The sequence below is a fragment of the Ornithodoros turicata genome, chromosome 1 (genome assembly GCF_037126465.1).
Source record: "Ornithodoros turicata isolate Travis chromosome 1, ASM3712646v1, whole genome shotgun sequence".
Taxonomy (NCBI): domain Eukaryota; kingdom Metazoa; phylum Arthropoda; class Arachnida; order Ixodida; family Argasidae; genus Ornithodoros; species Ornithodoros turicata.
The window spans coordinates 47,305,254-47,321,853 of record NC_088201.1 but is presented as its reverse complement, the minus strand read 5'-3'; the positions used below and the strand labels follow the sequence as shown (position 1 = coordinate 47,321,853).

Here is a 16,600-nt window from a genome sequence, read left to right as displayed (position 1 = left end):
GTTTTTTTCAAGTTCGGTGGATATAATTATTCGCCGACTGTCGTCGAAATGTCGACTTCAAATGTCTTGATTTTATTTCCTGTCCCTTCGCTCTGAACTGGTTGGCAGCAGACAGTGGACATGAGGTCGTTCTTGAAAGAACAGATATTTCTTCGTTAGCTTCTCACGGGGTTTAATGTTCCGTATAGTCAGGATCCAGGCCAGTTATAATAATGAGAACAGTTCTGTTCGGTCAGGAAGTGCCCCAGCTAGAGCCTACCATGGAGTGTACCAGTGCGAACTATTCGCCTATTCCACCAACACTGAAAACTAGGACACCGACCGATTGAAAGATTGGCCTTGAACAAGAAAGCTCCTATGCTAATTCCTCAGTGAAAAGCGGGGTGTGCGACGTCACCTGAATCGCTAACATTACCTCACAAACTGATTTCAGCAGTTGACATTGTAATGAAAAAAAAAAAAGGGGGGGGAAAGGAAGAAAACGCAAGGACAAGGTTCATTGTATGCATGGGAAACTCCCGTCACGTTCCTCGTCGGTTTCGACCGGGAGTCTTCCGAAAGACCGTTTACTGCCGAAAGACACTGATTCCTGGTGAGCGAAATTGCCACAGATTTCTCCCACCGAATCTCTGAAAAATTAAGCACCGAAAACCGGGATCCCTACACATGAAATAAACAGACATCAGCTAGGGTTTCGATCTGCACACGAAAGAATACATTTCGAGGTGTATAAAGTATCGTGGCCATTGTGGTGGCGGTGCAGTTCTCGCTCTGCTGTGCTTCATGGAAAGATGACGTGCCCACCAAGCCCACAGGCTGACCAGTTCAGGTTACCCCCAACACCTTTTGACCGCCGTAGCAGAGAGCCTCCTCAGGTGCAACAGCCAAAGAGGAAAGACATAGTCATCCCCTCTCTGCACGGCGTGTCGCATAACCTCAAGAAAGTGGGTGAACGAGTTGGTGTAAGTGTGTCCCTACAAGCTCCTGAGGTTGTATAAGGCCACTGCACCGGAGGGACAAGTGCAGCAACAGTGAGCAAAGAAGCACAGGGATACATTTGTTCAGTGCATTAATAATGTTGTATATTGTTTTCCCCTTTCGTGTGGCAAAAGTTACGTTGGCCAGACGGGGAGATGTTTCAGCGATAGGCGCAGGGAACATAACAATAACGTTAGAAACGGGAAGGAAAGATGGCTCGCCCTTCACTGTAAATCATGCGGCTGCAAACCTGCACTTCGACAAAGCAATGCGCTAGCAAGATCTATCAACAAGACCCCTCGAGAGATTATCGAGGCAGAAAGAACCCAAGCAGCACAATGTACTGAAAGTCGAGTGCAATACGGGTGGACGGTATGTGTCTTATCAATGTTCTTTAGCTTCATGAGTCTGGCCCTCCACCTACCCGTCCACCCCTGTTGCACTCGACTTTCAGTACATTGTGCTGCTTGGGGATAGATAAACTTGGCACGTTGTGCATTAGTGCCCCGTCAGTGAGTGTCTGATAAAGAACTAGACTTTCTTAGATTTTCTCAGATTTCCCGCCTCTTCCCCGTAAATGTATATAAGACGGGGCTTTCTTTAATAAACCTTGCGCCTTTGTTTGTCTCACTCTTCGTCCTTGTCCTTTTAGCACTTCAACCTGTTTTTATCATGTTTAGGCCGTTTAGCCTGTTTGGCAGTGTTACACTCTCACCCATCTTTTCTTGTCATGCGATTCTGATGCTTGAAAGCTTGCCAGTGTTTCGTGCAGCCTTCTTGGTCATGTCCTGCCTATTGTTTGCATATTGATGGGCAACAGCCCATAATAGAATAGGTTTTGTCGCGCGATTTCATTGTGATAACAATGCTGATAGAAGCGTTAGGAAAGTGCAGTCGCATCGTCCCACTCGTAACACGTTAAATCTGCTCTGGAAATTAGAAGCATTTCACTGGAGCTCAATTGACCGAATGCCACCTGAAGTACAAAATGGGGCCTATGCACTTGTTCTGGAACCGGAATCACCCTCGGAACACAATACGATGTTGATGCATCATGTTCCCTAGTCTCTGGGTTTTATATTATGCAGTGCGATTGGTGTTTGCAAAACCATTATCGGGAACTGTTCTGATCTACCAAAATATCTCGTTCATACTTTACAATCTTCCTAATTTCACGCCAGCGCAATCATGTATGGATGCTAATATGGCGAGTCTGTGGAACGCACGCAGGCACAACAGGCATGGACATTGCACTTGGATGCTAGCGCATTCAATATTGTACGTCGTTACGGAACCAAGATGGTGCTGACATGCATGCTGTCTTGTCACACTCCATTTTCATCCAGATTGTATTTGGCATATTCTATTTCGTATTACCACGTTATCTGTCAACGCACAATACATTCCTATTTTACAGCATCGTACAGACATTCGAGTCCTGCCTGGCTAATGTACTAAATCAGCCACATTGCCCAGCAGAGCTGATGAGACATATGACGCTAGTCAAGACCACCATGGTGAATTCTCTGGCAGTGAATTGCGCTGTTGTTCCGCCAGGTCCTGCCCCTCCGATACCCCCCATACCCCCAATACCCCCAATACCTCCTCAACCATATCCCACCGTGCCTGGTGGCGGAATTATACCAACAGTCTTCACGCTGCCAATATGTAAGTATTAATCTTACAGGTTATGGTAAGTTATTGTTCCGTCTGCGTGTCAGCGCTATTCACAACCTCAGTGACCGTTTCTGGGTCCAGTATTGTAAAAATTATCCTCTCATGCCGTGACTGAAGCCATTTTTACTGTCACTCGTAAACAAAAAAGAGAAACAGAACCTGCGCAGTCAGTCAACGGTCTTTTCTCCAAAGCACTACGGAGGTCATCCAGTAAGTAAGTTTGCCTGTTGTGGATAACACTACAAATACTGCCTTTTTGGTGCCGTTTTCGGCACGTTATCTGTACCTCGCTGTGTCCTGCTTGCGCGGCCACTTCGGATTTCACTTCATCACTTGGAAACTGGTGTTCACATGGGGCAAGATCTGGAGAGTACGGCGGATTGGAGAAAATAACCAATTTGAATTTCTCGAGCACGTCATGGGTTGTCGGACCAGCGTTGTCATGCGAGTCGTTTCCGTTTGATCCGTTACATCTTGGAATTCATTGTGCTTCCGCGGATTAGGTAACCAAAGTACCGCCACAGCCACAAGCTCTCCTGCACAGAGCGTTACTTTGGCCTATGAGCCTTCCAAACCATGCTTTGACGTGTTGGCGGTCGAATAATGCACCCACGTTTCATCACCAGTGCGTTCACGCGTAAGTAAGTGCGTTCACGGTTATCGGTTTCGTGATCTTCCAGAAAAAGAAAAAGCCGTTACTGCTTGTGAACCTGACTGCGGAAACGTGGCACCCATCTCTGCAGCCCTTCCAATGAATAATGATAAACTGCAGCAAGTAGACCGCACCAAGGGTAGAACTAGGAAGACAGAACATGACTGCAGACTCACAACTAGCGTTTATTGAAAAGAGACAAAAGGTATAAAGAGGTATATATAGAGAGAGAGAGGTAAAGAGGTATAAGAGACAAAAAGCTGCTCCAGAGTGTGTCAACAGCCAATCGCACAGCAGTTGGCAACATGTGGCGTGAAACCGCACGAGACAAACAGGAGAAGAACCAATTACGTACATCAGAACAAAGGTACTCGTGCTCAAGCTGGGTCAAAGATAAGGGGGGTGGGCACTTGTACACCAGCTTGAGCATGAGTACCTTGGCTCTGATGTACATAATTGATTTCGCTCTTGTTTACCTCGTGCGGTTTCACGCCACATGTTGTCAACTGTCTATGTGCACATGTGCTATTGGTTGTTGATATACTCCTCACCTGTCTCTTTTCTACCTTACTGTTTTTCCATAAACGCTAGCTGTGAGTCTGCAGCCGTGTTCTGTTTCCCTACTTCTCACATTGGTCCTGTTTGCTTGCTGCAGTTTTTCATTATGCAACGTAACCAACTACCCCGCTTCAGCTTCCAGTGAAGTTGGCTAATGGCAATGCGACGATTTTCTTCCACAATGTTACGAACTGCAGAAATTGCATCATTTCCTGTAGCCATGGTCCGGTGGTTCTGAACCTTTTTGGCTCCCTGCACCCATTCATTACAGCATTTCCTTCCTACATTAACTCCAAGGTAATAAAAATTCAAAGTATTTCATTATTTCTTCCCACTATCTTGAAAACACTGTTTGTGGCATGCGACCCCTGCGCTATATTGCGCTTCCAGTACCGTGCGCACATAGCAGCCGTCGTGACATATACTGTCCAAGCGTTCCTGGTGAAGGACGCGCTTCTGTCCTACGAATGATGTCGGAGGTGAACGGTACAGGGTGTCATTACCCTCATGACATCCTCCTTCAGAGGGAACCCTCGTTTGAGAACCCCTGCCATAGTCTGTCTCCCGCAGCGTTGTTCGTCATACACGGTTTCACGACCTATGAGGCGTGTACGTCAACTGTTTGGGTGCTCATACATTTTTCAGTGCTCATACAGCCTTCTCCATGTCTCTATGGATATTCACGGCAGCTTCGTTTTTTGAAATTGTGTAATTCACAATAGGACGTGCGCACACATAATGGTGAGTTGCGTCCTGACCAGGTAGTGGACGCCAATGATGGGGATGGGGAGTACTCGAAGCACCAAGTACTACTTTAGGTATTTAGGTACTTTAAGTACAGTTGAAATTGTGTACTTTGTACTGCAACTGGAAACGTTCTTACGAGACCGACACGATAATACTTTGCACCGCTTCAGTCTGCGTGGCCGATAACAGCTTACATATTAAATCAGATCCGCACTGCCTCTGCAGCTAAGGAAACCCTACGGATTATGTCAGTGTGTTAGTAGACCGTTGATGACGTCACCGTGATGCTACCGTACCTACACTGTTAAAACAGAACTTCAACCACCATTCGGAACGATACTATGATGGGTCTTGATTTGTTCACAACAGGGGGACCTCCCCTCCCCTCATCCCCTCATCTTCAACAAATCAGGACACACAATGATATCATTCGGAATGAGGGTTGGCTAGGAGCGTGCTGTGTGGTGAAGTTCGGTTTTAACAGTGTACACTCTGAAAACACCGCACCGCACCGACTACTCTTCACCGCAATAGCACGCTGTGCGCCAACCATTCCTACGAATGATAGGGTTATCGCGTTATCGCTTCTGATTCGAGGAGAGGGAGGCATATGCCTTTTTACGTAAATTTTCTTATATCCAAATTGACACAAAAAGGCGTACGCTCCTCCCCCTCTCTTCGAATCAGAAGCGATAACCCTACACGTGGTAATGCTTGGCGCACAACGTGCTATGTGGTGAACTTCTGTGGCGAGTGTACCGAAACCAGTAGCAGCGTGCATGGCTCAGAATCTTATCACTTGATTGGGTACGGTGGACACGGTACTTCAGAAGTCGCGTTATCGACGGTCTACTAACACGCACTATTACCACGATGACCTATACTGGGTGTCTCAGTTAAATCCCCGGGCTAAATAATTCGAATAATCGAATAACTTTCTTTTTTACAAGTATCTGTCCGATACCGCCTACAAGATGCGCACCGCGTGAATGAGCGGGAGGCGCTCATTATTTAAATAAAAATTGAAATGAGTTTCGTGAAAAAAGCTAACTTCTAAAGCAGGGCGCCATCGGCATTAAAATGGGTACTACCCCTTCTGGGACCTTCAGTAGATACCTTTTAGAGAAAAATCTGCAGCCGAAGCGGGTCATTTGTTGCAGTAATTAATTGGTTTCGGTTTACATATTTTTGTCGCGGCTGGTCGCGGTGAAGCGGAAGAGGACGCTCTTTCACTCCCATGTCCATCAATGAATTACGTCCTCACATCAATTAATTACACAAATGAATTACATCCTTTTGCGCTTCGCCGCGACCAGCCGGGACAAAAATACGTACACCGAAACCAATTAATTACTGCAACAAATGACCCGCTTCGGTGGCAGATTTTTCTCTAAAAGGTGTCCACTGAAGGTCCCAAAAGGGGTAGTACCCATTTTAATGCCGACGGCGCCCTGCTTTAGAAGTTAGCTTTTTTCACGAAACTCATCTGAATTTTTATTTAAATAATGAGCGCCTCCCGCTCATTCACGCGGTGCGCATCTTGTAGGCGGTATTGGACAGATACTTGTAAAAAAGAATTCGATTGGTGCACCGGTTCGCGAATTATTTAGCCCGGGGATTTAACTGAGACACCAGGTATAGACAGCGCAGGCGAATGTCTCCGAGCGTTCGCACCCCAAATACGCTAATGCCGAATTCCGCTGGTCGACCTGGAGGGAGTACCGGAATCCCCGGGAGAGCATCCAAACCCGAATCCATCCCCGAAAATCGTGCTCCAGCCAACGGTCGGAAGTCTTCGCCCGACAAACTGGCGGCTCTATCCAGCACTTGCTGTTGCTCAGCTTTGAAGATGCGGAAGTTACGACAGTGACCCCGTTTATATGGGATCGCTTAAGGTGAACGTCCCGGAGCGCTCCCAAATGCGCGCCGACTTGGTCCGCTTCAGAGAGGTGGATCAAGTCCGTTGGGTTCGCTTGGAGAACCCGTTCATGGGTTCTCCATCCATGGGTCCTCTCTAGTTTACATGTGACCGCTCAAGCGAGCCAAGTCGGAGCGCTCCGTGATGTGGGGTCGGTTCGCTCACGTTTACATGGAGCAATCCCGCCTTGCGCCGGACGGGAGCAGATAGGAGGTAGTGAGAAGGAAGGAGCTCCGACGAGGAGAACGTGCGCAGAGAAATTCATGCCGCGCCCCCTAGGGAGAGGAGCTCAGTGCGCACCGAGGCGTCTACATGAGTTCTCCAAGTGAACTGTACCGACCCGATCCACCTCTCCGAAGCGGACCAAGTTGGGCCCCATTTGGGAGAACTCCAAGGCGTTTACATTAGCGCACAGGGACTCCTAACCCGGTTCAGCTTTAAGCTGTCCCATGTAAACGGGGCACATGTGAACACTTTGGGGCGCTCCCATTTCCTCCTGAGTAGTTCACGTTCCGGAGATTTCACCGCATAATGAGTCATGGGAAGTATCTCGTGGGGCTCCGTCTTTTGCGGGCAGTACGAATTCCGATTTACGATTGCTGTTTTGAACTCAGCTCGCCGGCGTTTTTGCTTGCTGAAGACTTGAATGCCCAGGCGAACGCAGACCCTCGTAGAAGAGCCGTAGAGCCGGTAGAGCGTCCGACAAATTCGGGTGGTGACAGCCTCAGAGCAACTCTCGTGTAGGGCGTGCACTCAACACGGGCACTCTCGCTCGGATCACCAGATGCATCACCCGAAATCGCCACATAGGAGTGCTCAGAGTCGGTACGCTTCTAGTGCGCCCATGTACACGGGGCCAATAGAGAGCCTTAGTACAGCGTACGCTATCGCCTTGGCGTACGTAAGCGTGGTGGTTCAGCGCACCGCGCGAAGCCCTCTTTATGGTTTACGCATGCGCATAACCACCAACGCTGTCCCTTCGCTGTAATGATTCGTTAAAGTTTGGCTGATTCCGAGCTGTCTGCTCTGGCTTGTATCACCGAAACACGGAAAATCCGACTAAAATTAGTGGAGCACTTTCTATGCAATTCGATGTTATGCATTGACATCAAATTGCATAGAAACTGCTTCGCTAATTTTCGTCGGATTTTCCGTGTTTCGGTGATGAACGGTGAGTAAAACGGAGCTATAGTTTCGGGTTCGATCGGAGACTTTTTTTTTCATGTAACCTAGCCATTTGCCACCCACACAGAGTAAGAAATAGTTAGCGGTTTATTCTTAGAAAATTGTGCCCTATGCAAGATTTTATATATCACATTATCACTCGACATATCACGGTTGACGGTTCAAAGGTTCAAGTATTTTCATTTATGCAAATGAATTATGTAGCTGGGACTCTTAGAGCAGAACGTGAAATGTAGTCCCCACCGTGTAGTCCCGTAAATTATTCCCAATTAGTCCCATGCCCCAGCCCGGTTTGGTTTTCCAAATACCTGATTCTAGTACTTTTTTTTTACATTATTCCCTTCATTGGCACTGAATAATAATTTCGTTTTACAATGTCTGATTGGCTTTGAGGTATATGAGAAAGCAGAGTAAGAGATAGAGACAGAGTAATAGGCGCATATGTTTCTGTTATTCATGTTTATAGTTTACCCTTTTCAAATGGTCACATGGGTTACGTTGCTGCAGATAACAAAGGGACAGACAAAATGATATTTGCACTGTGCTGTTCATTCTTCATTCTTGTATTTTTTCAAAACATGTGATATTTTAGAAAGCAGCAAGGAATAAGCAGTTAACCAGGACTGCCTCATAGCACTTGCCAACGTTTCGCAAACAAAAATAAAATAAAAATAAAATCAAAACATAACGACCAGGCAGTGAGACATGAAGTGATACAAACTAAATTGACAATGTACTTGGAGAGTACTTTGACAAGTACTTTACATAGTACTTTGTACTTTACTGGAAGTACGTTTGGAATGTGCATACACCCTACCGAAATCCCCCAAACCACCGACTTCCTTCTTGCGATTTTGTTTTTGTAGAACAAAAGTAAGGAAAGTAGGGAAGATATTGGGCTATAAGCTTGTCGTACTATACTCGGAATATAATTTAATAACTTATTTATTGGATGACCCATTTTCACTGTCCTTTGGCTGACTGTATGGCTGTCTTTCCTCCAAGATGTAGCTGGTGGTGCTTCGTTTGCTTCGATACTACGTAACAGCACATCATGGTGTTGTAACTGTATATTGGAGATACAGCCACATTTGATGACATCTGCTCTTGCATATGCTTGAAAGTAATATGGAGTCGGTTCCTTCGTGCCATGGGGTTAGTTACTGTAGTGTAGTGTGTAGTAGTTCAGTGATATTATTTGGCTTCCTTCTAAGTTGTGTTCTGAGGAACCGCATGGGGCGTATTTCACGGCGTAAAACCGCTAGAGCGTAAAACGCAAGTGCACGCTGTGAAACGGGGAACTCGCATAGAGGAAAAATCACGCACTGTTGCCAGTACATGTGCAACGTAACAGAGCAAGTGTTTGGGCCGGTTTTTACCCTTTCTTCTCGTCCTACCCAGCACTAGGGTTTTTTTAATAATTTTTAATTGAAACATGTGCAATATGCAGTAACGCGTACAGTAAAAAAAAGGAGAAAAAGTATTATCTATTTATTTGCCACAGAAAACAGATTCTGTGCGCGAAAAAAAAAACGCCGATTAGGAACTGGTTCAGTCTGATGCACACACGGCGGCGCTATTACAGAACGCCGAGCAACCAAGTGTCGTTGCAACTTCGTTCCACATAGCCGTCTTCAGTACGTTTCTGTATTCTTCACTTCTAATATCACAATAGCGAGGAGCTTCCGCCTACTTCTCGTTATCTTGAAGTATGACAATTTAATTTTTGAGGGGCCTGCCATACAACACGTGGATGCAGGGTAAAAATCAAAACAGCGGTTTCCATGGGTTGCGGAACCGGAAAGTGGTAGTCATGTCACGCTGTGATTGCCACGTTGCCGTCCGCATGAAATATCAAGATGCGGCTGACGCGCTAGAAAAACCGGTTCTCCGGGTGAAATTTTGCGCCAAGCGTATATAATACGGCGCGTTGCTCGCGCTGAGATACGTGCCATGCGGCTCCAGCTTAAGAACTGATACAGATAGCGGTAGCTGTGCGCCCTTGCTCTCGTTATCGGTATCAGTGACCAGGGACGACAGACAATTTATCGTGCATCTTTCACAATCAACGGATTTTCATTCTTTTTTTCTTTGAAAGAAAGGAAGCCCTTTGGGTGATGTAATGATGATTGACTTTGATTCTGTGTTAGCGCCGCGACGCAACCATGATGTAATGGAATAGATCCGCAAGTTCAAGTCAACTCTTGCAATCAAAATTTTGCAAAATGACTTCGCCTTCTTTCCATGGCACCTTTACAAAGTTTTTTTTTTTTTGCAATAGTTAGCTCGCTTCCAGCATTGTCTAAGCATAGACACTCCGATTGTTTCAGTCATTGCGCAATCTATTTTCAGTCACCGGCCCCATGGCGAACTGCAATTATAGGGAAATGGTGCGAAGATATTCCTACTGTGCTGTGGCATTCTATGCCGATGTGGAGTCCAGACCACAGATAGACCAAACTATGAGATGCAAGTGAGTGTGTTCCACCTGCTTGAACATTGCATGCGGCAAGCGTTTTTCCTTGCGAGTATGCTCTAAAAGGGAACATCACCGCATACCACGCTCGGAACCAGCCGTCAGTCGATTCTGTCTTGGCTCTTTGAAAATAGCAAGTGTACGCCAGTTAGGCTTCAGTTAGGCCAGTTCTGGTTTTAGAATGTATAGCTGTGACCTGTACTTTGCGAGTCCATCGACGTGGTAGTCATGCCATGTTTGTATCTACGCGTAAGGTTCGCATACTTTAACTCAGTAGCAACGAAACCTCGTATGGCATACCTATTACGTAATACCTATTCTTAAATCACTTGTTCTCCAATGGGTAAATTGGACTGTCCCAAAAAGGCGTAAGCACTGTTCTCTTTCAAATCTGAAGCGATAACTGCACCATACAGCTCGATGATGATGATGATGCACAGAGCGCATTATGCGGTGAAGTTGAGCTGCAACTAATTTACATCACGTCATTGGCACGTTATTGCCCTGTCACATGCGCAAGAAAAAAGGAATGTGTGAGTGAGTGTGTTATACTGGTTTGCTCATTGAAGTCAACGTTTCCCTCGAGAATGTTGAATGCTGCATAGTACACGATATTTTGTGCCACCATTTTCACTTGCGCCACACTTCACTACAGAAAACGCTGAAGGCCAACTGTTCCACAAAATGATAACATTATCACCACTGATTAATGTAAAGCGCGGGGCGTACCTTTTTCCTTTTTTTTTTTTTTTTACAGTTAACGACATGCGTGTCACAATGCCATTCGGGATGATGATTGGCTAGGAGCGTGCTCTGTGGTGAAGTACACGAACACTATGAACATGTCACCATGATCCACGGCGATTCCGCGCTGTGCAAACTCCCCCTAGAGACCGAGCCTGACGTGACGCTAATCACGACCGTAGCCACGGAGATGAGCCGCCACAAGAATCCTGTGTTTCAAACGATTGGCTGGCGAACTAGGGCTGCGTTTCAATACCCCGGTTAGTCGACTTCCTAGCGGTCTAACCGGAAGTGCCGCCATGTTAAGTCTCGTTCCAAATCTCGCCAAGTCCGCTATTCAGTCGGCTGCCTAGTCGGCGGCCTAGTGCGCGTCGATGCAGTCTAGTTATACGCCTGACCATCTGACAGCCGGGATGGCTGACAGCGGGAAACGCTAGTACCTGCTGCGCTTGCGCCGTACGCATTTCTTGCGTGAACAACGAGATGGCGCCACAGGCGCCTCGGCTAGGCAAGCCTGTTCCAATAGTGACAAGCAAAGGGGTCTTCTCAGTTGCTTAGTCAGGCGGCTTCGCGGCCGCGAGGTATTGGAACGCAGCCTAGGTCTACGTGCGAAGGAGTGGGAGGAGGCACCAGGTGGCGTTGGCTGTGCACTCTCAAAACCGAATTTCACCGCGTAGCACGTTCTGCACCAACCATTGCGCCGGAGGATAGTTATTGCTTCTGATTCGAAGAAAGAGCGGGGCGTCATTTTGTGAACATTCACACATCTCCATAAGTGTCGCGAGCCACATAGCAGGAAAAAGAACGATATTATTCTGAAGGACGGTTGGTCACTGTCTTGTTATTCACGGAAGAGGCAACAAACTGAATTACGTGCCTGTTAGCCGTCAGCGTCTCAAAAGACCAACGTTTATATCCGCATACACTTTTGTAGTGTGCTGGTTACACCAGTGTCACGTGGCTTTTACAGTTGTATCGGTATCTGCGAGATAAAGACCGACGAACCCGGTGGCGAGTTGTCTCTTGACGCTCTCGGCGTTGGAAGCGGGGTGAGATAGGGCAGGTTTTTCTGTGTATCTCGCGAAGTTTCCACTGAGTACGACCTTGGTTGTGGAGTTCTGCCAATTACGTGACCCTGGATCTCGGGGATGCAGACAGGCTCACCAACTGCAAGAGAAAGACGTCGTCGTGCAGAATGACGTTGATCGAAGTTCGTTTTTGCTTATTTCTCTGTTGTCGATCTCTCTTGGCCCATTTTGCATGGCTGACTTTGGAGCTAAAAGAGAGGGAATAATAGAGACACTGCTTCTCAACCTCCGGCTAACCAGTAGTTGCGAAGGGCAGAAGCCTGTTGGTCCTGGCGTATTCCTGTAGCTTAGTAGACACAAATGCGAGTCTGGCCCCTTCTTGAAGATCTCATTTACCGTTCTTACCATTCTCTCAGTTACACCGTTTGACTGGGGGTAACTTCAGGCTGCTTGCAGTGTGGCGAAACCCGTACTACTGCGAAAAGTGTATACTTTCTGCGGAGGTAAATTGAGGACCATAGTCAGAAAACAGTTAATGTGATATGCCGAATATTTCCTTCATACGTTGAATGATCACTTTTGACGAAGTGGAACTGAGCTACTTCAGGTATCGGTAGTAGTAGTCTGCCAGTAAGAGATAGCCCGAGCCACTAAAATGGAACAAATACGTCCCTACTTTCTACAAGGGTAACTGTGGCGTTTTCGACCGCATCATCGGCTCATGAGGTTGAGCCTTATTCATTGACCATTGTGGGCAGCTCGTGATGACTTGCTTCAGTCCTCCACTAAGTCCTGGCCACCAAACTGACCCCTTTGCTCTGGCCCTGCACCGGACAATTCTCCAATATTGTTTACTCCTAACTTGCCTTTTTGCCCCATTGCATTCGAGCACGCGGGAGGCGGTTCAAAGTTTTTCGCAGACGTTCGTTGTGCTCTTCCTTAGCCTTCATCATGTTCTCTATGTCCAAAAGTCAGTTGAAGATGTCCATTCGGGAGCAGAAGTGATGCCAAAGGGCAGACGCTGGTAACAAAACTGTCCGGAAGGAGTGTGAAGGAGTTCTTGGCTCTTTGGCAACAATAGGATTTGATGGAAACCCGAATTCGCATCAAGCTTGCCTTTTCCCCAATTTCCTATAACTTATTCCATTGTTGAAGAACGTATCGCTCTCTTTGTACGCTTTTGTTTAACGGCAGGACCTTCCAGTTTACGTATTATGGACTGTGCTTCAAATCTACGTAGTTGTTCTCCAATAGCTTTTCGTAGCGGCAGAGGTATCCGGCGCGGTGTTAGGCTAGAAAAAGGTACATCGCCTACTTTTAACTAGATGTATTATGTTCTCCAGGTATCTTCCCCAATCCCTTGAAATATTGAAGGACAGATAGCTTCATATTGTGACGAATGACCGACTTCACTCAAGAAGTGGACAATACCCAGAGCCTCTAGCGCTGGCGTTCCCAGTAGCGGAACCTTGTCTGCACCCAAAACCTTTTTTCCTTCCATCTGACGACAGCTTCAAATTTTCCCATAAACTTTTACTTAACGATGCGTGGACACAAGAGCTGTTCCCCGTGACGTAGTTTCCTCGGTACACCTAGAGACCCTTCACTGACTACTGTCACGTCTGCACCGGAGTTTATCTTTGCTTTCGCCCGCTGTCCGTTGATCGAGACTTCTATAAAACGTGCTTTAGACTGGCTGCTTCCTACCGCTCCCAGGAAGGTGCAGTTCTCCTTACTTTCGTCAAGACTTCCGGCATTTGCAATTGTGTCCAACCTCCCCCTGCAGGCACTCGTATTTTATAAACACGTGCGAAGTGCCCAACCTTGCGGCGTTCCATGCACGACTTTCTTAGACTCGGGCACATTCTACGTGCGTGAGAATCGTAACCGCAGTAACCACACTTTCCTGAATGTCTTCTTCTTGGAACCTCTCTTCCTTTTACAGACGTAGTGCGTCAGCGGTTAGCTCGCTTTTAGATCTTTGCTTCTCTCGTTTTTGAGTTCATTCTGTTGCTTCTTCACCTGTTCAGTGGGCCGCGCTTTAGCCAATGCAGTTACAATGCCGTTAGTTCGAGATCCGTTTGAAGTCGTTTGGACAACTTTGAATCTAATAGGCATACGACGTACCTATCCCGAATAATTCGTTCCTTAGAAACTCCAAATTCGCACCGTTCTGGAAGTGAGCGCCGATTCGTCATGAACTGGTCAAAGGTTTCATTGGGTTGCTGTTTCATGAACAATGTTCTTGGTATGGACGAAGTGTGCCTGCAATTTGGCCTGGTGTGTTGGCGGCTTCTTCGGTTAAACTTGCGTTTCCTCGCTCCTTTCAACTATTCCTGACGCGTCCATAAAATCCTCGAATTCGTCGCACCATTGTGGCTACTCAATTACATCTTCAAAGTTGCACGGCAGAAGTTGCCTCAAGTTTGCCATGACTTACAAAGACTGTCGCGCAGTGAGGGCTTGATTCTGTTGGGGACCACCACAGGCGTTTTCTTCTGCTTTAGGCATTCCCTCGGAGTATTACTTGGAGGCGTAATTCAAACTAAGGCGCAGGCTTCTGACACCATGTCTTGTTGTTAGTGGAAGAGGTCACAAACTGAACTGTGTGCCTGTCGTCCATCAGGCTTTCAAAAGACCAACGTTTATTTCTGCATACGCTTTTGTAGTGCGTAGGTTAGATCAGTGTCTCATGATGTTTACAGTCTTTTCGGTATCGGCCGAGATAGCACAGCGCGTGCGGCTAACACTACGATCACGAGCGTGATACGCGCTCAAGTATTTTTTTTTTTTTTTTTTTGTGGTGAGCATGAAATCACCACGTATTTTCTCCACCATATCGCACCGGTTCTGCTTATAACGCACTGCGTTTATCCCACAGTTTGGTCAAGGAATTTGTCGACTGCGAGGCTATGGCAGCATCAGACACGAAGTGCAATAACCCACCGAATGCACTCATGGACCTGATATACTTCACAGACGCCTTAATCTTTCATTACGGAAAAGGATGCCCGTACAACAGCAGATACAGTAAGTGGGTACACTTAACTCACTGACGGTAATGTGACAGAAGGTCCTAGAAAAATAGCAAGGATTCTCATGATAAAGCACCAGATTTCAAATGGAAAAAGGGCTACCCGGGGACTAGAGGACAAGAAAATTGCGTTTCGGTTCTCTACCGCCCTCAGAAAATGTTGCAGAAAACTGCCGGAAATTACGGAGTAAGCTATTGGTAATATACAGGATCGAGGGGAGTCTCTGCAAATTTAAATAATGCAGGCCGACTGAATTAGCATTTCATGTGCTGGATTTTTTCTCGATACGTGCTCCGTGCTAGGCATACAGATTGTCCCAGAAAACGTGTCATTGAATAAAAAAAAAAAAAAAAACTATACGACCTAGAATCATGTGGTCAACGGCATTTGTTCGAACTAAGTTTTTGCCACCTCGTGATGTGAATGCCATGTAACGTAAGTTTAATTAGGCTAATTTTTGCGAACTGAACACGGAAATTTGCCAAGTAAAGGTCACAAATTAATGATATTGATATTGATTGACAGGGATATTGAGGAGCTATCCCATCGGGAAAAAAATAGCCGAACATCATGATATACGGAGCACCCGGAGCATAGCGCGCGACGAATTTTTCAGCGCAATCGTTGTCAGTCCGACGAAAGGAGGTTGGAATCCCGGCCCACACCGGGATAGTAGAAAGATATAACACAGACGTGACTTATCGCATCTGGCTTCCGCCGGGATCATGCCTTCCATTTCCCAATTTCAGAAACTGGGTATTGTACTGAAAGTCGAGTGGAATAGGGGTGGACGGGTAGGTGGAAGGCCTTGAGCAGACTCGTGAAACTTAAGAACATTGATAAGACACATACCGTCCACCCCTATTGCACTCGACTTTCAGTACATTGTGCTGCTTGGGTAACTTTTTCTCTCCATCACTCTGTGGTGTGGGTTCCAACCTCCTTTTTTCGGACTAACTCAGGATTGCTCAGGACTTCGGATTGCGCTCAAAAAGTTGTCGCGCGCTATATGCTCTTGGTGCCCCGAGAAGCATGATGTTCGGCTTTTTTTTTCCGGTGGGATACCTCCTCAATATTCTTGACATTTATAATGAACTTGAGTGGATTCGGCACGCTTTTCACATTGGTAAGGTAAAAAAGTGACATTTACTTGGGAAATTCGCAAAAATGTGCGTAATTAAACTTACGTTACATGACATTTACATCAAGTGGTGGCAAGAACCTAGCAAGAACAAATACCGTTGACCGCATGATTCTAGGTGTCGTAATTTTTTTTAAAATTATAATTCAATAACACGTTTTCTGGGACACCCTGTATACACACTGCGTGCGTAGCAGCAGCATGGAATAGCGCTCAAGGAATATCTCGTTAAAAAGCGATAAAAACCGGGCTCTTTGGTGGTACATTCTAAGAGCGATAAAACCCCCAGTGCAGGGGACTCGGAGAGACGAAACACAGACGAAGCACTGACTGACAAACACCTTTAATGGCAGAGACAACGCTTAAGTACACCAACTGCACCCAACTGACCCCTAGTAGTAGCCAAGGCCATCATGCTGTAATCACAACAGTTAGCACGCAAACAGGAGCACCAAGTAAAC

At 46.5% G+C, this 16,600-nt stretch overlaps 1 protein-coding gene across 1 annotated transcript in view; it reads left to right on the top strand.

Moving 5' to 3' along the window:
- The window catches only part of LOC135378164 (uncharacterized), a 115,841-nt gene that overhangs the window by 19,786 nt on the left and 79,455 nt on the right, over positions 1 to 16,600 (top strand). The window contains exons 10-12 of the mRNA XM_064611082.1: positions 2,396 to 2,646; positions 10,068 to 10,188; positions 14,845 to 14,993. Of these exons, the coding sequence (XP_064467152.1) occupies positions 2,396 to 2,646; positions 10,068 to 10,188; positions 14,845 to 14,993 (521 nt within the window). The remainder of the gene's footprint in view (positions 1 to 2,395; positions 2,647 to 10,067; positions 10,189 to 14,844; positions 14,994 to 16,600) is intronic.